The 22,426-nt window shown below is 39.1% G+C and overlaps 1 protein-coding gene across 6 annotated transcripts in view; it reads left to right on the top strand.

Moving 5' to 3' along the window:
• Window positions 1-22,426, top strand: part of LOC126101121 (inhibitor of nuclear factor kappa-B kinase subunit alpha) — a 168,447-nt gene that overhangs the window by 42,351 nt on the left and 103,670 nt on the right. For all 6 annotated transcript variants that reach the window (XM_049911806.1, XM_049911802.1, XM_049911805.1 and 3 more), the window contains exon 5: window positions 6,730-6,845. In XM_049911806.1, the coding sequence (XP_049767763.1) occupies window positions 6,730-6,845 (116 nt within the window). The remainder of the gene's footprint in view (window positions 1-6,729; window positions 6,846-22,426) is intronic.

The following is a 22,426-nucleotide window of genomic DNA, read 5'->3' as shown; positions in this document are numbered from 1 at the left end:
GCTTCTGTTCATCTTGGGGCAGATTTTATTTCCTAAAATGTGACACTTTAATTTAAAATACAACTTTATTATGGTTACTGAAAACTGGTCTGAATTCCACTAACTGTGAGACTGAAACACAAGTGCAGGTTTTTAATTTATTAATGCAACTGCGAGTGAGCTAAGATTTCACAAATCAAATTTATTGAGCTCACAACACTTGTTATTGGTTTCTGGTGATCAACATGAGCTATTACGCAACAGTAAATGATATGACTAGAGTCACATTGGTGGATAGAAATGCACCATAAATTTAATAAATTAATAAACCAACTGGAAAACAGCAGGCTGTTCACAGCTACAAATTATGATAAAATATTGTCACTCAAGGCTAGCTGACACACTGATGTATTGTCCTACACTTTGGTTAGATATGGAATTCAAATAATGATTACGCTAACTGCTGCGGCACACTGCAAAATTATGAGAGCCCAAACTGATCCCAAATAATCTGTGACTGCACCATAAACTAAGTCAAACACTGCACAATATTCATCCTAGTCCACACGAAATGCAGCATATGTTCAGACACCTAAGTCACAGCTAAACCACTCCTCGAATCAATCATCTCTGACCTCACACTTACTAAGCTGCGACTGACAGACAGACCGACCCCGACAGACAAACTACCACTTACGGACATGTTATGAGGAACCTGGCTGCAACCCTTTCAAAGCCTAGGTCACCCCCTCCAAGTACTAACCCCTTCTCTCTTTCTCATCATCTCCCTCCCATGAAAAGTAGTCCCAGTGATGTCATGCAAGTCCTTCACGTGATCGCTAATCCCTTCTCAAATTCTCAGCATCTCCCTCCTGTGAAAAGTGCTCCCAGTGGCATCACGCAAGTCCCTCATGTGATCCCCAATATTTACAACTTTACATATATTTAATTGAAATGCTGTCTGTAAATCTGAGTTTTTATGGTCTTGGCATCTGTGTTATTTAGCTTACAATTGCAGATTTTGTGTCATCTTTTCATTGCTGTAGTCAAAATTTATGTATGTTTGGTAGAATTCAAACTGTGGGCGAAACTATGTAAATTTAACATCAAACAATAAAAATGATAAATAAAAAATAAAAATCTTGTGATCTAAATTGTGTGTAGTTACTAGTACTTGCTTCCAACACATACTGTCATGCTGCCAGTGTATCTGTCTTTGTCTAAGTTAAGCTGAATTTCATTAATTTCCAATTAAATTGATTCACCTTAATTACTAGTGTTATGGATAACGCGATTATTTTAATTGATGTGTCTCATCAAAAGCAACAAACTGATTGCTGAGCCTCTGTGGACATTATATACAGGGTGTTTCAAAAATGACCGGTATATTTGAAACGGTAATAAAAACTAAACGAGCAGCGATAGAAATACACCGTTTGTTGCAATGCGCTTGGGACAACAGTACATTTTCAGGCAGACAAACTTTCGAAATTACAGTAGTTACAATTGTCAACAACAGATGGCGCTGCGGTCTGGGAAACTCTATAGTACGATATTTTCCACACATCCACCATGCGTAGCAATAATATGGCGTAGTCTCTGAATGAAATTACCCGAAACCTTTGACAACGTGTCTGGCGGAATGGCTTCACATGCAGATGAGATGTACTGCTTCAGCTGTTCAATTGTTTCTGGATTCTGGCGGTACACCTGGTCTTTCAAGTGTCCCCACAGAAAGAAGTCACAGGGGTTCATGTCTGGCGAATAGGGAGGCCAATCCACGCCGCCTCCTGTATGTTTCGGATAGCCCAAAGCAATCACACGATCATCGAAATATTCATTCAAGAAATTAAAGACGTCGGCCGTGCGATGTGGCCGGGCACCATCTTGCATAAACCACGAGGTGTTCGCAGTGTCATCTAAGGCAGTTTGTACCGCCACAAATTCACGAAGAATGTTCAGATAGCGTGATGCAGTAATCGTTTCGGATCTGAAAAATGGGCCAATGATTCCTTTGGAAGAAATGGCGGCCCAGACCAGTACTTTTTGAGGATGCAGGGACGATGGGACTGCAACATGGGGCTTTTCGGTTCCCCATATGCGCCAGTTCTGTTTATTGACGAAGCCGTCCAGGTAAAAATAAGCTTCGGAAGTAAACCAAATGCTGCCCACATGCATATCGCCGTCAGCAATCCTGTGCACTATATCGTTAGCGAATGTCTCTCGTGCAGCAATGGTAGCGGCGCTGAGGGGTTGCTGCGTTTGAATTTTGTATGGATGGAGGTGTAAACTCTGGCGCATGAGACGATACGTGGACGTTGGCGTCATTTGGACCGCAGCTGCAACACGGCGAACGGAAACCCGAGGCCGCTGTTGGATCACCTACTGCACTAGCTGCGCGTTGCCCTCTGTGGTTGCCGTACGCGGTCGCCCTACCTTTCCAGCACGTTCATCCATCACGTTCCCAGTCCGTTGAAATTTTTCAAACAGATCCTTTATTGTATCGCTTTTCGGTCCTTTGGTTACATTAAACCTCCGTTGAAAAATTCGTCTTGTTGCAACAAAACTGTGTTCTAGGTGGTGGAATTCCAACACCAGAAAAATCCTCTGTTCTAAGGAATAAACCATGTTGTCGACAGCACACTTGCACGTTGTGAACAGCACATGCTTACAGCAGAAAGACGATGTACAGAATGGCGCACCCACAGACTGCGTTGTCTTCTATATCTTTCACATCACTTGCAGCGCCATCTGTTGTTGAAAATTGTAACTACTGTCATTTCGAAAGTTTGTCCGCCTGAAAATGTACTGTTTTCCCAAGCATATTGCAACAAACGGTGTATTTCTATTGCTGCTCGTTTAGTTTTTATTGCCGTTTCAAATATACCGGTCATTTTTGAAACACCCTGTATAAATTATCAAGTGCACACATTGTAGCTAAACTTTTTTATCTATGTAACTTCTTTTCCATATAGCGCTCAGGCGATATCTTTATTTCATTAGATGCATAATTAAACCATCTTTCGTATAATACTTTGTGTGTCTCAGTACATAGTATAGTTTGCACTTCATGTGGGTAAATATGAACAGCACTTTTATACTCCGTAGCTGCAACAGCTTGCTAATGTCACAGGTTTGCTTAAAACCCACAAGTGCTTTGTCTGAAACTATGCGCACAGACTTTGTGATGACCAAGCGGCTCCACTGCTGTAAAGCTTCCAGCAGAGCACAATAGGTCCTCGACCAGTAGACAGAAAGAAGCATGGGGCATGCTCTTCCTCTTGTGTGCTGTACAGGCATGTAATTCAAATACTGCTCTCGGCTAAATTGCATTCCGATATGCCTACACAGATATGCGTTACAAGCTGTTAAGGGTGCAGCTTTGTTGGTGAGAGATGAGGAAACTGAGGACCTCAAGAAACACTAAAGACAATGAAGTCTGATTCATAGAAAAAATGATTGCATATATGAAACAAGTTAAGGTTGAGGGCAATGCCATATTTAGCTATTATTAAATGAAACTTTCTGTCAGTAGTGACACACACACTATTCAATGAAGTCTGTCACACTAGAGCAGGTACTATGTATATTCAGAAAGGAAAAACATCTTAGATTGGGCACAGAAGATATCATCAAGACTAAGGGCTCTTTCTCTGAAAGCATACAATTACTTGAGATGACAGAAGTAAACTTTGCCATGCTGTTCAGAACTCCAAAAATAGATGAAGCTACTTCAGTGTACCTTGCAAATTTTAGAAGAGACTACAAACTTAATTGGTGCTACAACATAATTAATTAAAACCTTCAAGCAGGTATAAGTTCTTACCTTCAGTGAAATAATTTTGAGAGTCGAATATGTTTGATTCATCTGACGCGAACTTGGTCTGTGTCAAAATCATCAGGATGAAAATCTTCAGGTGGTGATAATCCTTGTCTTAATTGATACACGGAAGCAGTCAGTATATCATGACTTCGACATGATGATAACTTACAAGCTCACAGAATAAATAATAAAAGAAACAAAAGAAGCTGGACTCCACATTGTAGCTGTTGCTTGCTACGTGGGGCCAAAAAACTGACAGTATGGAAGTAACTTTTACAAAAAAAAAGTTTTGCAAATCTTTGTGTACCCTGCATGCTGTAACAGGAAAATTTAGTGGTTTTATGTGACATTGCGAAGGCCTTGGTTTGTGCGATGGAATGACTATGACAAAGGAAGTAATACATGAGCCGCTGGATAATCAGAAAGATGATCTTCAATTACTTATCATGTTTTAATGGTGCACCTGAATGTTACTGCATGTGTAAACCAAAATGTGAGATCATTTACAAAGTTACTTTCACACTACATGGCACAAACTGCAAAGTACATACCGAAAAGAGAAACTGAAAGTAACTATGTTGATCTGTAAATGATACATTCAAGATGTTGCATTTGAGATATTCCCCGAGAATCAGAAAATTTTTAGAAGATTTTTGAAAGTTTTTTCCATGTATGCGTATAGGAAGAACGGTGTGTTTCCCACCGTTTTGTATAGGACGGCTCATTGATCTCACTAGTGATATAAGAAACATGAGAGAGACACACATGTTGACTCTTGGACTGAACCAAGATGTCACATAGACCTACTATTTCCACATTCCACTGCAGTTCTAAACTGTTCCAGTCAACACAGGTTACAAAAATGCCCTTTACAGTCATACGTTGAGGTAGATGTGAACTCATCATACAATACGACCGAAGAAGGAACCAAAGAAAACTTGCTTGTGAATATTGGCTTCAAAAGTTTAAAATGTCCTATGTGCCTTATATTGTATTAAAATATCTAGCATGTCACATTGCTTTCAAATGCATGTACATTGACAGTTCACAGATAGGTAAAACATTAAACCGTATGTTTACTACAAAAGATTGGATTGCTGCGATTTTGTGAAGGTGGTCTGTCATCTCCATTGCCTGACTAGCAGACTCAGTGGCAGAAGTTGGAAATGTTTTCTCCAGTTTCCAAAGAGAAATAATTTCGAAGTGCAAAAAGATGATGGAAGCACTGACATTCATCATGCAATCTCCTTTCAACCAAAAATGACATTTCCCTTTATCTGAGGACAAGAATTTGGAGGACAAGAATTTGTGATAATTATTATAAATAGTAAAGATACACAACTAAGAGGGATGCTAAAGCTGACTGTGCAGTTTTCTTCTGTTTGATCTGTTTCCATTTTTAGTCCTGAACTATGTAATGCCTTCAAATTCAGCAGTTAGCAGTCATTTGAAAATGCACCAGAGCAGAGAGCATGATTTCTTCACTATCCATGCAAGAAAATACCCAGGAACAATGTTGCAGTCACCACTTATTGCATAGGAGAATGTAAGTTATTGACACTACTGTCCATCCAGTGACATCAAGGAATGCTGGGCAATAGTAGTGTGTTAGCCTGGGTCTGACCTATCTGTTAAATTTCTACCTACCTTGGGCATCCTGACAATTGCTGCACAATGGATATACTCTCTTATGAAGTCTGATGTCAACAGTAAATCACAGTTTTAAAACAGCAGTCACATTCGTAAACATAAAATCTTCTTTAAATTGTGCTCCACAGCTTTTATATGTTCATCATTTTCTTCATGTAGGGTACCTCAGCCATATATTTATTAAGGATAATTTGAAGTTTTCCACCTCAGTCATTTTTCACAAGTATTTAATTAATTACTTTGTGAACGATTGGCCAATTTGTGCCGTGCAGCCCTTTTTTGAGTGCAGTAGGTTAGAAGTGTTGTACAGTCGTCCTGTTATGAAATGGTGGATGTAGCTGATAGGAAAGTGAACACACAATGTGCACGTTATAGGACACTATATATGTTCTCTGACGTTATTCAACAGCAAGATGACTATTACTGGACACAAAAAGCTTTCTGGTTTTAATTCTGGCACATGCCATGTGCTCACTTTCAGACCAGCTATATATGGCATTTGATGACGGGATAACTGTAGAATACTTCAATACCTACTGCACTTGAAAACAAGTTGTAAGGCCGAAATTGACCAATTGTGCAAAATGTAATAAAGTGGATACTTGGGATAAACAGGTGATGTGAAAAACTCCAAACATGTCCTTTAACTTCTATATGTTGAATGAAAGACAGTTTTTATATACCATTAAATACTGTTAAATAAATAGATTCTGCTGCAATTAGTTAGGATTTTGTGTTGAGATCTGGCAGATGTTACAGCTCAAATTGGTATACTGTTCCTTTAAAGATTCACTGCTCTTGTCAGTTGTCCAAGTACGGACTTCAAGATTAAGAATTAATTATGGTTTACTTGTTTAAGATCATTTTCTCTGTGATTTTCCTATTAAGAGGAAAGCAACTATAATACTGAGACTATTTTCACTGTGGCACAAGTATGGTGATGGAATTTTAACAGTATGCCTCAGTAAGTTAAGGATGGTTGTAGTATACTGTTCTGTTAGAAATTCAAAAATAAGTATCACATTTAAAAACTCTCTCTGCATGATTGTGCTAGTAAACAACTGGCAATATTTTGTTACATTTGTGATGTTGCATTTCCTGTTGTTTATTGACCTGGCAAATGTAAATCCATTATATGACTGTTAGATTAATCAGTCGGAAAATGCGTGTTTAGTCCAACCTGAAGTGACTGTATTTGGGTCTCATTATTACTACTGCTTTATTATTATTATTATTATTATTATTATTATTATTATTATTATTATGTCCTTTTTCAGATTGTGTACAAGCTGATTGACTTGGGGTATGCCAAAGAGCTTGAACAAAGCAGCTTATGTACTTCTTTCGTTGGCACCCTACAGTATCTGGCCCCTGAGCTCTTCACAAACAAGCCGTAAGTTTTTTTCTAGATACACTGCAGTTCTTTTGCATGCTTTGTGTGCAGGTCAAAACTTTTTGCTACATGCTAACATTAGTATTATACTTTTCCAGGTTTTGTAGTGTCAGACATTTATTTATAGATTTCTGTTTTCTAAATTCTAAATCTGTGTCATTTGTGGGATTCAAATAAAGGTTGCTTCCAAAATATGTATAATAACTATATGACATCACTTATTAGACAGTAAAACTTTTGTGCTCTGCAGTCAGTGAGAGCCAAAACAGTCATCTACATCTGTACTGTGAGGTGCATGGGAGAGGCTGTGCTCTATTGTATCAGCTATTCGTGTTTCTTCGTGTTCAATTTACATATGGAATGTGCAAAGAATGATTACCTCTGTGGTGCTGTAATTAAGCTAATTTTGTTCTTATGATACTTATGTGAGCGATACATAGTAGGTTGTTATATATTCCTAGAGTCATCATTTAAAGCCAGTTCTTGAAATTTTGTTAGTAGACTTTCTTGGGATTGTTTATGTCTATCTTCAAGAGTCTGCCAGTTCAGTTTCCTCAGCATCTCTGTGACTCTCTCCCATGGATCAAACAAACCTTTGACCATTTGTGTTGCTCTTCTCTGTATATGTTCAATATCCCCTGTTAAACCTCTTTGGTATGAGACCCACACACTTGACCAGTATTCTAGAATGGTTCACAAGAGAGATGTGTAAGCAATTTCCTTTGTAGACGTATAGCACTTCCGTAGTATTCTACCAATAAAGTGAAATCTACCACCTACTTTATCTGCAACTAAGCCTTTGTGGTCATTCCATTTCATATCCCTACAAAGTGTTACAGCCAGGTATTTGTAAGAGTTGGCCGCTTCCTGCATCTCATTGATATTATAGTCATAGGATGCTACCTTTTTTTGTGAAATGCACACTTTTACATTTCTGAACATTTAAAGCATGTTGCTAATTCTTGTGCCACTTTGGAATGCCATTGAGACATGTCTGAATATTTATGCAGCTTCTTGCAGGGAGCACTTCATTATAGATAAGTATATCATCTGTAAAAAAACCCGAGTTTACTATTAATATTGTCTGCAAGGTCATTAATATACAACATGAACAGCAAGAGTCCCAAAACACTTCCCTGGAGCACACCTGAAGTTCCATCTACATCTGACTCTCCATCCAAGATAACATGTTGCGTCCTCTCTAAAAAAAGAATCCTCAATATCCAAAGCTTTCAGTACATCATGTGAGAAAAGCATGAGAGGGGTTTCCCATGATCGATGTTTTCTGAATCCGTGCTGATTGGCATACTTGAGCTCGGGATATGTTTTAAGATTCTACAAAAAATGGTTGTCAAAGATATTGGACGGTAGTTCTGTGCATCTCGTTACTACCTTTTTGTGTGATCGGTGCTTTCTTTGAACTGCTGGGCATGGTTTTTTGCTCGAGGAATCTATGAAAACTTATAGTTGGGAGAGGGGTTAACTCAGCTGTAAATTCAGTATAGAATCTGGTAGGATACATTGGGCCCTGGAGATTTGTTCAGTTTTAATTATTTCAGCTGTGTCTCAACACACTTATTTCAATCATATTCTGCTCAGCTGAACATTATGACCACTTTCCAAACATCCAATATTTCTATCTTTGTTGTGAATAACAGCAGTGACACACATTGGCATGGGAACAATAGGGCCTTGTTAAGTCACTGGAGGGAGTTCGCACCACATCTGGTCACATAAGTCATCTAATTCCTGTAAGTTGCAGGTAGGGCAGGGTGATAAGCTCTGACGCCACATTTGTGCACATTTGAGATGATTCAATCAGGTTCAGATCTGGTGAATTGGGAGACCAGAACATCAATTGGAACTCACCACTGTGTTCCTCGAACCATTCCATTCCATTGCATTCCTGGCCTTAACACATTGCCTTGTTGCCATCAGGAAATGTGATCGTCGTTGTCTGCAACCAGTGCGCAGTACTTCTTGGCATTCATGGTGCCTTGCACGAGCTCCACGGGACCCATGGATGGCCACTTGAATGTTCCCCAGAGCATAATGTAGCTGCCACCAGCTTGTCTCAGTCCCACAGCATGGGTGTTAAGGAGCTGTTCCCTTGGAAGACAATGGATTTGTGCCCTCCCATCAGCATGGTGAAGAAGATATCAGGATTCATCAGACCATGCAGCACTATGCCACTGTGCCAACTTCCAGTGACGATAGTCACGTGCCCTTTGCAGTCATAGTTGCCGATGTCGTGGTGTTAACATTGGAACATGCATGGGTCATCAACCAAGGGGACCCGTCGTTAGGAATGCTCGGTACACTGTGTATTGAGACACACTTGTACTCTATCCAGTTTTAAAAGTATGATGTTATTTGTGCAACAGTTTTCCTACTTTACCAGTCTGCCCATCCTATGACGTCCAACATCTGTAATGAGGGATGGTTTTCCAACCCCATGACGTCTGGACATGGTTTCACTTTGGTCTCGCTACATGCTGAAGATACTCACCACAGCACTCCTGAACACCTGAAAAGTTGTGTAATAGTCAGAAATGTTTGTGCTGAGCCTCCAGACCAACACAGTGTGCCCTCAGTCAAACTTGGATAGATCACCCCTCTTCCCCATTCTACACATGGAAAGCACGCTCACTGTGATACTACAGGCACTGTGCTTGTGTCTAACTAGCAGTCACTCCTTGCCAGGTGACGCTGCTATTTCCTGAAGGGTTTATATAATTAGTAGATGAATGGTCATTATGTTCTGGCTGATCAGTGTCTTTTCAGTTGTTGTCGTCATCGTCGTCGTCGTCGTTGTCATCATAGTCTAAAGACTGGTTTGGTGCTGCTGTATCTTGCACAGTCTGTGATGATGCAAGCTGGGACATTTTTACTTCCCCTCTTGTTTTGTCATTTAATTAACATTAACATATGTGAGTATAATCTGCATCTTCATAAAAGAGAAAAATTGGCTCTCAGTTTTAAAGAACGTAACACCAGATCTAATTTTGTGCTTATGTTTAGGTATATAATTGATTTTCTAATTTATTTCAACTATTCCTAGTTAGTATCTTTTGTTATAGGGTGAAATCAGTTATTGTTTCGTAACTTAAATTCTATTGTTGACGTGCAAACAAAAATAAAATCTGTACTATTTATAAACATTTGGAGAACAACTAATAGTATTCTTAAAGAATCTATTTGGCTTTATTTGAAAACATGTTACCAAAACCAGACCTTTATTAATTCCAAAGTAATTAACGGTTTTGTCAAAAGTATTGTTTGCATAATGATGTTTGTTAATTTCATCATTTAAACAAATAATTTGGCTTAACCCCTGTAGTAGAAGAAATTGTTAAAAAGAACCAATTTTTCGATGTATTCAGTTAATCAAACGAGTTAAGTTTTAATTGTAATTTCTGTAAATTTAACTTCAAACAATGTGTAGTTTCAGTACCTATTATTGTGAGGATATATAAGGTCCCAGTTTTTGGTCCCAAGACGGTCAGTCCATGGACGAGTTTCAGACGAGAATCCTGTGTTGGTTAGAACAACGACAGTGCTTCAACTTAACTGTGAAATAAATGTTTCACAATTAGGTCGTTTGTTAAAACAATTACTGTGTCTGCTCCATATGTACCTTTCTATTCTTCTAGAACGGTAAACTTTGTGATTAGGTTTTTACTGCTCGTAGATGTTCAACAGGAAACTATTGTAGCAGTATGTGGATGTTCACCTGCAACCTGTTAATGAGACGTATCGGAAGTCCTATTAATGAGGCATATCGAAAGTTAAACAATAGTGCACTGGCTATATATAACTTTGTATTATTGAGGGACTGTAAACAGTGCAAGTAAACTACTATGAAATGCAACTGTGCACCATTCGGCTATATCATTTATAGTAGACAGTACAGCACTTCCACCTCCTATTTTTTTTTCAGCCAGTACATTGACACTAAGGACATCAAATTAAGAACCAAAACAGGGAGCATTGTCATAAGTCCTCTTCATCTCTGAATAACTACTGCAAGCTACATCCTTTTGTATCCGTGTACTGTATATATCTCATGGTCTCCATCTATGATATTTACTTCCCCATACTTCCCTCCAATACTAAATTGGGATCCCTTGACATCTCAGAATGTGTCCTGTCAGCTGTTCTTTTAGTCAAGTTGTGTGACAAATTTCTTTTCTTCCCAGTTCTGTCCAGTATCTCCTTATTAGTTAAGAGATGTACCCATGTTTTTTTCCATAGCTAATCTATCTTCTATAGCCTCTTTATCTTGACCATCATCAGTTATTTTGTTGCCCAAAATAGCAAAACTGATCTATTACTCTAAGTGTCACATTTCATAATCTAATTCCCGTAGCTTCACCTAATTCAATTCGACTAAATTCCATTATCCTTGTTTTCCTTTTGTTGATGTTCATTAGGGATAGGCTACAACTCTGTTTAACTACTCAACCACTGCTTCTATTTCAAGCACATCAACTCATGTAACTGCCTTCTGGTTTCTGTACAAGTTGTAAACTGCCTTTCACTCTTTGTATTTTACCCCTGCTACCTTTAGAATGTCAAGGACAGTATTCCAGTCAACATTGCAAAAGCTTTCTGTAAGTCTTCAAATGCTATAAACGCCTTTCCATAACGTATCTCTAGAAGATGCCGAAGGATCAGTATTGCCTCGCACGCTCCTACGTATGTCCAGAATTGAAACTGATCTTCCCGGAAGTCAGCTTCTACCAGCTTTTCCATTCTTCTGTAAAGAATTTGTGTTAGCATTTCACAACCATGACTTATTGATCTGATTCGTTTGCTAATATTCCCAGCTGTGAGTATCTGCTTTCTTTGGAATTGGAGTTGTTGAATTATTCTTAAAGTCTGAGGGTATTTCACTGGTCTCATATATCTTGCACACCAGGTGGAATAGTTTTGTCATGGCTGGCTCTGCCAAGGATATCAGTAGTTCTGACAGAATGTTGTCTTGCCCAAGGGTCTTGTTTTGAATTAGATCTTTCAGTGCTCTGTCAAGTTGTTCTCACAGTATCATATCTCCCATCTCATCTTCATCTATGTCCCCTTCCCTTTCTATAATACTGCCTTCAAGTTCATTTCCATTGTATAGCCCCTCTGTGTACTCCTTCCACCTTCCACCTTCCACCTTCCACCTTTCAGCTTTCCCTTTGCTTAGTACTTGTTTTCCATCTTAGCTCTTGATGTTAATATGGTTGCTTCCCTTTTTCCACAGGCCTCTTTGATTGTCTTATAGGTGGTATCTATCTTTCCTCTAGTTATATATGCTTCTAAATTCTTACATTTATCCTCTAGGCATTTATGCTTAGCCATTTTACACTTTCTGTCAGTCGCATTTTGAGATGTTGTATTCCCTTTTGCCAGCTTCATTCATGGCATTTTTATATTTTCTCCTTTCATCAATTAAATCCACTAACTTTGGTGATACCCAAGGATATATATGCCTCCTGTTTTTACACGGTTGAACCTCTGCTGCCAAAACTATTCATCTCTCAAAACTACCCATTTGTCTTCCACTGTATTCCTTGCTCCTGTCTCAGTCAATAATTGACTAATGCTCCCTCTGAAACTCTCAACCACCTCTCATTCTTTCAATTTATCTGTTCCCATATCCTTGCTTTCACACTTTTTTGTAGTTTTCTTAGTTATTTGCAGTTCATAACCAATAAATTGTGGTTAGAGTCCACATCTGCCACTGGAAATGTCTTACTGTTTAAAACATAGTTCCAAAATCTCTGTCTTTCCATTACGTAATCAATCTGAAACTGTCCAGTGTCTCCAGGTCTCTTCCATGAATGCAGTCTTCTTTCTTAAACCTTCCTGTGGTAACAAGGATTAAATTGTGGCAATTTTCTCGTGTTTTCCTTTCGTAAAGGAACATTTGAAAATGGAGTTAAGCACTTTAGCTTCTGCTTTGCTACCTTCACAAGTGACTGGACATGAACCTTGGTGCCACTAACAGCCTTTACACACAACCAAAATTTCTATTGTGAAAGATAATTTGACAGTATTTGCTATGGTAGTCATTGAAGGGTCCACACATTGCTCCCTTGACAGCCAAACACATTTCATTCAGCTTGTCTCTATCTAAAGCCCTATGCTTTCTTTTACACCTATTATACGGTAGTTTCTGTTTCTTCAGAAGTTTCTTTATAGTGACTGTATACCATGCAGGGTCCCTCCCATTATGAACTGTTCTACTGGGAACGTGTCTACATAGTGTATAGTCAACTACCCTTATAAACTTGAGCCATAGTTTCTCACTGTGCTCCTGTCCTGTGCTGAAAGTTTTAAGTTCTCATTGAGATATGACTCTACCACTTTTTACCTACTTTACTGAACATATATATCTTTCTACTTGCTTTAGTTTTTCTTTGTATTTTGATAATCATCACTCCCTGTTAGGCTGGTTCCTTTGAAAAAGCATTACTGATTTCATGCTTCCCTCTTTTCCAGTCTAAACTTATGCTCCATCTATAATGATGTTGCTATCAGTGTAATCATGTCTGTGTTATGCATGAAATTCATATTGAGTTGACCACATATGGAAAGAGCAACTAAACAAACATCTGTTGTAGATCTCCATAGCGAATGATGATACATTCATAAGTCTGTAAACCTGGCACTTGCTTTATCTGAAATGCGTGAAGCAGTACAGTTATTAGAACACTGGGCTTGTTGTTGGGAGTAACAAGCTACGGATTCCCATCTAGCCATCCAGATACAGGTTTTTGCCAAATCATACACTTCGAAGATGTAGGCATTTTTTTTTTTTTATGTGGCCATGCATACGTTTTCCATTCTTCTCAAATATTGGCCAGATGCAACTGTTTGTGAGGTCTCACCACACCAGTCCCACAGAAACTCATGTTTTCTTTATTAGACTATGATACAACCTTTTGCTTCCTTAATGACGCTAATTTATTGACTATGTATTGAGGGACAAGTGTGATCAATTTGTATGTGATTATGTAATAATTCATTGCTAATATTGTTTGGATACATAGCCAAGTTTTTAGTTTGAGATGGTCATTGTAGTTCAGTGATTACCTGTGAAAAGCAACTGTGCCCCTGTCAGCTATATCATTTACTGTAGTCAGTGTTGAAATTACAAACCCCATTTTTCAGCCAGTGTAGCGATGCAGTGCATCGACACCGAGGACAATCAACAAAGAAATAAAGCAGGTGAACGTCACAAGTGTGTGGCTAGTAGGTGGCAGATGTGTTGTATTATTACTGCATAGTTTTTGAAAATGGGAAAAAATGGGTTTAGTTGCATAAACTTCAGAGCATTAACAATGAAAATCAGATGTCTGTATTGTTGAGAATGATTTAGAGGTTCATTTGTTTCTTTGATTAATAATACACTGAATTTATTTTAATGTCCCAAGACCACTACAAGGAACTAACTGTATATTACAGTTGTGTTGTCGTTGTGTTCAGTCCAGAGACTGATTTGATGCTCTATCCTGTGCAAGCTGTTTCATCTCTAAGTAGCTATTGCAGCCTACATCCTTCTGAATCTGCTTAGTGTATTCATCTCTTGGTCTCCCTCTACGATTTTTACTCTCCACGCTGCCCTCCAATACTAAACTGGTGATCCCTTGATGCCTCAGAACATGTCCTACCAACCGATCCCTTCTTCTAGTCAAGTTGTGCCACAAACTCCTCTTCTCCCCAATTCTATTCAGTACCTCGTCGTTAGTTACTTGATCTACCCATCTAATCTTCAGCATTCTTCTGTAGCACCACATTTTGAAAGCGTTTATTCTCTTTTTGTCTGAACTAGTTATCGTCCGTGTTTCATTTCCATACGTGGCTACAACTCCATACAAATACTTTCAGAAAAGACTTCTTGACACTTAAATCTATATTCGATGTCAACAGATTTCTCTTCTTCAAAAACCCTTTCCTTGCCATTGCCAGTCTACATTTTATATCCCCTCTACTTTAACCATCATGTTATTTTGCTCCCCAAATAGCAAAAGTCATCTACTATGTTAAGTGTCTCATTTCCTAATCTAATTCCCTTGGCATCACCTGATTTATTAGACTACATTCCATTATCCTCGTTTTGCTTTTAGGATATTCATCGTATATCCCCTCATGAACCACGGACCTTACCGTTGGTGGGGAGGCTTGCGTGCCTCAGCGATACAGATAGCCGTACCGTAGGTGGAACCACAATAGAGGATTATCTGTCGAAAGGCCAGACAAATGTGTGGTTCCTGAAGAGGGGCAGCAGCCTTTTCAGTAGTTGCAGGGGCAACAGTCTGGATGATTGACTGATCTGGCCTTGTAATGCTAACCAAAACGGCCTTGCTGTGCTGGTACTGTAAACGGCTGAAAGTAAGGGGAAACTACAGCCATAATTTTTCCCAAAGGCAAGCAGCTTTACCGTATGATTAAATGATGATGATGGCATCCTCTTGGGTAAAATATTCCAGATGTAAAATAGTCCCCCATTCGGATCTCCGGGCGGGGACTACTCAAGAGGATGTCGTTATCAGGAGAAAGAAAACTGGCGTTCTACGGATCGGAGCGTAGAATGTCAGATCCCTTAATCGGGCAGTTAGGTTAGAAAATTTAAAAAGGAAAATGGGCAGGTTAAAGTTATAGTGGTAATTAGTGAAGTTCAGTGGCAGGAGGAACAAGACTTTTGGTCAGGTGAATACAGGGTTATAAATACAAAATCAAATAGGGGTAATGCAGGAGTAGGTTTAATAATGAATAAAAAAATAGGAGTGCGGGTAAGCTACTACAAACAGCATAGTGAACGCATTATTGTGGCCAAGATAGACACGAAGCCCATGCCTACTACAGTAGTACAAGTTTATATGCCAACTAGCTCTGTAGATGATGAAGAAATTGATGAGATAAAAGAAATTATTCAGGTAGTGAAGGGAGACGAAAATTAAAAAGTCATGGGTGACTGGAATTCGAGAGTAGGAAAAGGGAGAGAGGGAAACGTAGCAGGTGAATAAGGATTGGGGGGAAGAAATGAAAGAGGAAGCCGTCTGGTAGATTTTTGCACAGAGCATAACTTAATCATAGCTAACACTTGGTTCAAGAATCATAAAAGAAGACTGTATACAATGAAGAATATTGGAGATACTGACAGGTTTCAGATAGATTATGTAATGGTAAGACAGAGATTTAGGAACCAGGTTTAAAATTGTTAGATATTTCCAGGGGCAGATGTGGACTCTGATCATAATCTATTGGTTATGAACTATAAATTAAAACTGAAGAAACGGCGAAAAGATGGGAATTTAAGGAGATGGGACCTGGATAAACTGACTAAACCAGAGGTTGTAGAGAGTTTGAGGGAGAGCATAAGGGAACAATTAGCAGGAATGGGGGAAAGAAATACAGTAGAAGAAGAATGGGTAGCTTTGAGGGATGAAGTAGTGAAGGCAGCAGAGGATCTAGGAGGTAAAAAGACGAGGGCTAGTAGAAATCCTTGGGTAACAGAAGAAATATTGAATTTAATTGATGAGAGGAGAAAATATAAAAATGCAGTAAATGAAGCAGGCAAAAAGGAATACAAACGTCTCAAAAATGAGATCGACAGGAAGTGCAAAATGGCTAAGCAGGGATGGCTAGAGGACAAAAGTAAGGATGTAGAGGCTTATCCCACTAGGGGTAAGATAGATACTGCCTACAGGAAAATTAAAGAGCCTCTGGAGAAAAGAGAACCAGTTGTATGAATATCAATAGCTCAGATGGAAACCCAGTTCTAAGCAAAGAAGGGAAAGCAGAAAGGTGGAAGGAGTATATAGAGGGTCTGTACAAGGGTGATAGGGTGATGTACTTGAGAACAATATTATGGAAATGGAAGAGGATGTAGATGCAGATGAAATGGGAGATATGATACTGCATGAAGAGTGTGACAGAGCACTGAAAGACCTGAGTCAAAACAATGCCCCGGGAGTAGACAACATTCCATTAGAACTGCTGACAGCCGTGGAAGAGCCAGTCCCGACAAGACTCTACCAGCTGGTGAGCATGATGTATGAGATAGGCAAAATACCCTCAGACTTCAAGAGGAATATCCTAATTCCAATCCCCAAAAAAGGAGTTGAAGACAGGTGTGAAAATTACCAAACTATGAGTTTAATAAGTCACGACTGCAAAATACTAACACAAATTGTTTACAGATGAATGGAAAAAGTGGTAGAAGCCAACTTCGGGGAGGATCAGTTTGGATTCTGTAGAAATGTTGGAACACGTGAGGCAATACTGACCCTGTGACTTATCTCAGGAGATAGATTAAGGAAAGGTAAACCTACATTTCTAGCATCTGTAGACTTAGAGAAGGCTTTTAACAATGTTGATTGGAATACTCTCTTTCAAATTCTGAAGGTGGCAGGGATCAAATACAGGGAGCAAAATACTATTTATAATTTGTATGGAAATCAGATGGTAGTTATAAGAGTCAAGGGGCTTTTATGCAGTGGTTGGGAAGGGAATGACAGGGTTGTAGCCTATCGCCGATGTTATTCAATCTGTATATTGAGCAAGCAGTAAAGGGAACAAAAGAAAAATTCATAGTAGGAATTAAAATCCATGGAGAAGAAATAGAAGCTTTGAGACTTGCCGATGACGTAATTCTGTCAGAGACGGCAAAGGGCTTGAAAGAGCAGTGGGATGGAATGGACAGTGTCTTGAAAGGAGGATATAAGATGAACATCAACAAAAGCAAAATGAGGATCATGGAATGTAGTCGAATTAAATCGGGTGATGCTGCAGGAATTAGATTAGGAAATGAGACGCTTAAAGTAGTAAAAGAGTTTTGCTATTTGGGGAGCAAAATATCTCACGATGGTCGAAGTAGAGAGGATATAAAATGTAGACTGGCAATGGCAAGGAAAGGGTTTTTGAAGAAGAGATATCTGTTGACATCGAATATAGATTTAAGTGTCAAGAAGTCTTTTCTGAAAGTATTTGTATTGAGTTGTAGCCACGTATGGAAATGAAACACGGACGATAACTAGTTCAGACAAAAAGAGAATAGACGCTTTCAAAATGTGGTGCTACAGAAGAATGCTGAAGATTAGATGGGTAGATCAAGTCACTAATGACGAGGTACTGAATAGAATTGGGGAGAAGAGGAGTTTGTGGCACAATTTGTCTAGAAGAAGGGATCGGTTGGTAGGACATGTTCTGAGGCATCAATGGATCACTAGTTTAGTATTGGAGGGCAGCGTGGAGAGTAAAAATTGTAGAGGGAGACAAAGAGATGAATACACTAAGCAGATTCAAAAGGTTGTAGGTTGCAGTAAGTACTGGGAGATGAAGAAGCTTGCAGAGGATAGAGTAGCATGGAGAGCTGCATCAAACCAGTCTCAGGACTGAAGACCACAACAACAACATCCTCCTTTCAAGACACTGTCCATTCCGTTCAATTGCTTTTCTAGGTCCTTTGATGTCTCTGACAGAATTATAATGTCATCGGCAAACCTCAAAGTTTGGATATTAATTCCTACTCCAAATTTTTCTTTTTTCAATGTATAGGCTGAATATCATCGGGAATAGGCTACAACCCTGTCTCATTCCCTTCCCAACCACTGCTTCGCTTTTATGCCCCTTGACTCTTATAACTACCATCTGATTTCCATACAAATTATAAATAGTATTTTGCTCCCTGTATTTGATCCCTGCCACCTTCAGAATTTGAAAGAGAGTATTCCAATCAACATTGTCAAAAGTCTTCTCTAAGTCTACAGATGCTAGAAATGTAGGTTTACCTTTCCTTAATCTATCTCCTGAGATAAGTCATAGGGTCAGTATTGCCTCACGTGTTCCAACATTTCTACAGAATCCAAACTGATCCTCCTCGAGGTTGGCTTCTACCAGTTTTTCCATACGTCTGTAAAGAATTCGTGTTAGTATTTTGCAGTCGTGACTTATTAATCTCATAGTTTGGTAATTTTCACACCTGTCTTCAACTCCTTTTTTGGGGATTGGAATTAGGATATTCCTCTTGAAGTCTGAGGGTATTTTGCCTATCTCATACATCTTGCTCACCAGATAGTAGTTTTTTGTCAGGGCAGGCTCTCCCAAGGCTATCAGTACCTCTAATCCAATGTTGTCTGCTCCTGGGGACTTGATCCGATTTAGCTCTTTCAGTTCGCTGTCAAATTCTTCACGCGTTATCATATCTTCCATTTCATCTTCATTTGCATCCTCTTCCATTTCCGTTCTATCGCCCTCAAGTACATCACCCTTGTATAAAATGTAGACTGGCAATGGCAAGGAAAGGGTTTTTGAAGAAGAGAAATCTGTTGACATCGAATATAGATTTAAGTGTCAAGAAGTCTTTTCTGAAAGTATACTATACTATACTCCATCCACCTTTCAGCTTTCCCTTCTTTGCTTAGAACTGGTTCTCCATCTGAGCTCTTGATACTAATGCAGGTGGTTCTCTTTTTTCCAAAGGTCTCTTTAATTTTTGTGTGGTGAGTATCTATCTTACCCCCTAGTGATATATGCCTCTACATCCTTACATTTACCCTCTAGCCATCCCTGTTTAGCCATTTTGCACTTCTTATCAATCTCATTTTTGAGATGTTTGTATTTTTGCTTACTTCATTTACTGCATTTTTATATTTTCTTCTTTTGCGAATTAAGTTCAATATCTCTTCTGTTACCCATGGATTTCTGCTAGCCCTTATTGTTTTACCTACTTGATCCTCTCCTGCCTTTGCAATTTCGTCTTTCAAAGCTACCCATTCTTCTTTTACTGTATTTCTTTACCCTGTTCTTCTCAACCGTTTCCTAATGCTCTCTCTGAAACACTCTACAACCTCTGGTTCTTTCAGTTTATCCAGATCCAATCTCCTTAAATTCCCACCTTTTTGCACTTTCTTCAGTTTTAATCTACAGTTCATAACCAATAGATTGTGGTCAGAGTTCCCATCTGCCCCTGGAACTGTCGTACAATTTAAAACCTGGATCCTAAATCTCTGTCTTGCCATTCTATAATCTATCTGAAATCTTCCATTGTCTCCAGGCCCCTTCCACATGTGTACAACCTTCTTTCATGATTTTTAAACCAAGTGTTAGCTATGATTAAGTTATATTCTGTGCAAAATTCTACCAGCCGGTTTCCTCTTTCATTCCTTATCCCCATTCCATATTCACCCATAATTTTTCCTTCTTTTCCCTTTCCTACTATCGAATTCCAGTCCCCCATGAATATTAAATTATCGTCTCCATTCACTATCTGAATAATTTCTTTCATCACATCATACATTTCTTCAATCTCGTCATTGTCTGTGGACCTAGTTGTGATATAAACTTTTACTACTGTGGTAGGCGTGGGCTTTGTGTCTACAATAATGCGTTCACTATGCTGTTCATAGTAGCTTACCCGCGCTCATATTTTTTTATTCATTACTAAACCTACTCCTGCATTACCCCTATTTGATTTTGTATTTAAATTTCCAACCTATCTTCTTGATTAAAGAATCTGACATTCTATGTTCTGATCAGTAGAACGCCAGTTTCCTTTCTCCTGATAATGATGTCCTCCTGAGTAGTCCCCGTGCGGAGATCCAAATGGGGGACTATTTTACCTCTGGAATGTTTTACCCAAGAGGACACCATCATCATTTAACCATACATTAAACTTGCGTGCCCTTGGGAAAAGTTATGGCTGCAGTTTCCCCTTGCTTTCAGCCGTTTGTAGTATCAGCACAGCAAGACCAGATCAGTCAATCATCCAGACTGTTGCCCCTGCAACTACTGAAAAGGCTGCTGCCCCTCTTCAGGAACAACACATTTGTCTGACCTCTCAACAGGTACCCCTCTGTTGTGGTTGCACCTACAGTATGGCTGTCTGTATTGCTGAGGCACGCAAGCCTCCCCACCAGCAGTAAGGTCCATAGTTCATTGGGGGGAGGGGGTGGGGGGGGGGTGTATTACAATTTTTTTGGCTTATCAGTCTTCTGACTTGTTTGATGCGGCCCGCTATGAATTCCTGTCCTGTGCTAACCTCTCCATCTCAGAGTAGCACTTACAACCTATGTCCTCAATTATTTTTCTTCCTCTATAGTTTTTGCCCTCTATAGCTTCCTTTAATACCATGGAAGTCATTCCCCCATGTCCTATAACAGATGTTCTATGATCCTGTCCTTTCTTCTTATTAGTGTTTTCCACATGTTCCGTTTCTCTCCGATTCTGCGCAGAAGCTCCTCGTTTCTTACCTTATCAGCCCACCTAATTTTCAAAATTCATCTGTAGCACTACATCTCAAATGCTTCGATTCTCTTCTGTTCCGGGTTTCCCACAGTCCACGTTTCACTACCATAGAGTGCTGTACTCCAGACGTACATTCTCAGAAATTTCTTCCTCAAATTAAGACCGATATTTGATATTAGTAGACTATTCTTGACCAGAAATGGCTGATTTGCCATTGTTAGTCTGCTTTTGATGTTCTCCTTGCTCTGTCCGTCATTGGTTATTTTACTCCCTAGGTAGCAGAATTCCTTAACTTCATCTACTTTGTGACCATCGATCCTGATGTTAAGTTTCTCGCTGTTCTCATTTCTGCTACTTCTCATTACCTTTCTCTTTCTTCGATTTATTCTCAATCCATATTCTGTGCTCATTAGATTGTTCATTCCGTTCAACAGATAATGTAATTCTTCTTCGCTTTCATTCAAGATAGCAATGTTATCAGCAAATCATATCATTGATATCCTTTCACTTTGAATTTTAATTCCACTCCTGAACCTTTCTTTTATGTCCACCATTGCTTGATTGATGTACAGATTAAACAGTAGGGGTGAAAGGCTACATCCTTGTCTTACATCCTTTTTAATATGAGCACTTCGTTCTTGATCATCCACCCTTATTATTTCCTCTTGGCTGTTATACATATTGTGTATGACCCATTTCTCCCTATAGCTTACCCAACTTTTTTTCAGAATTTCGAACATCTTGCACCATTTTACGTTGTCAAATGCTTTTTCCAGGTTGACAAATCTATGAACATGCTTCCTTTATTAACTGCAACGTCAGAATTGCTTCTCTTGTGCCTTTACCTTTCCTAAAGTCAAACTGATCGTCATCTAGTGCCTCCTCAACTTTCTTTTCCATTCTTCTGTATGTTATCCTTGTAAGCAACTTAGCAACTTGGATGCATGAGCTATTAAGCTGATTGTGCGATAATTCTCGCACTTGTCAGCTTATTCCATCTCCGGAATTGTGTGGATGATGTTTTTCCGAAAGTCAGATGGCATGTCATCAGACTCAAACATTCTACATACTAACGTGAATAGTTGTTTTGTTGCTACTTCCCACAATGATTTAAGAAATTCTGATGGAATGTTGTCAATCCCTTCTGCCTTATTTGATCGTAAGTCCTACAAAGCTCTTTTAAATTCCGATTCCAATACTGGATCCCCTATCGCTGTTAAATGGACTCTAGTTTCTTCTTCTATCACATCAGACAAATCTTCCCCCTTCCTGGCAGGAAGTTTCATATCAGCGCACACTCCGCTGCAGAGTGAAAATCTCATTCTGGAAACATCCCCCAGGCT

The sequence above is a fragment of the Schistocerca cancellata genome, chromosome 9 (assembly GCF_023864275.1).
Source record: "Schistocerca cancellata isolate TAMUIC-IGC-003103 chromosome 9, iqSchCanc2.1, whole genome shotgun sequence".
Lineage (NCBI taxonomy): Eukaryota > Metazoa > Arthropoda > Insecta > Orthoptera > Acrididae > Schistocerca > Schistocerca cancellata.
Note: the sequence above shows the minus strand (reverse complement) of the source record. Positions and strands in the feature narration are given on the sequence as shown.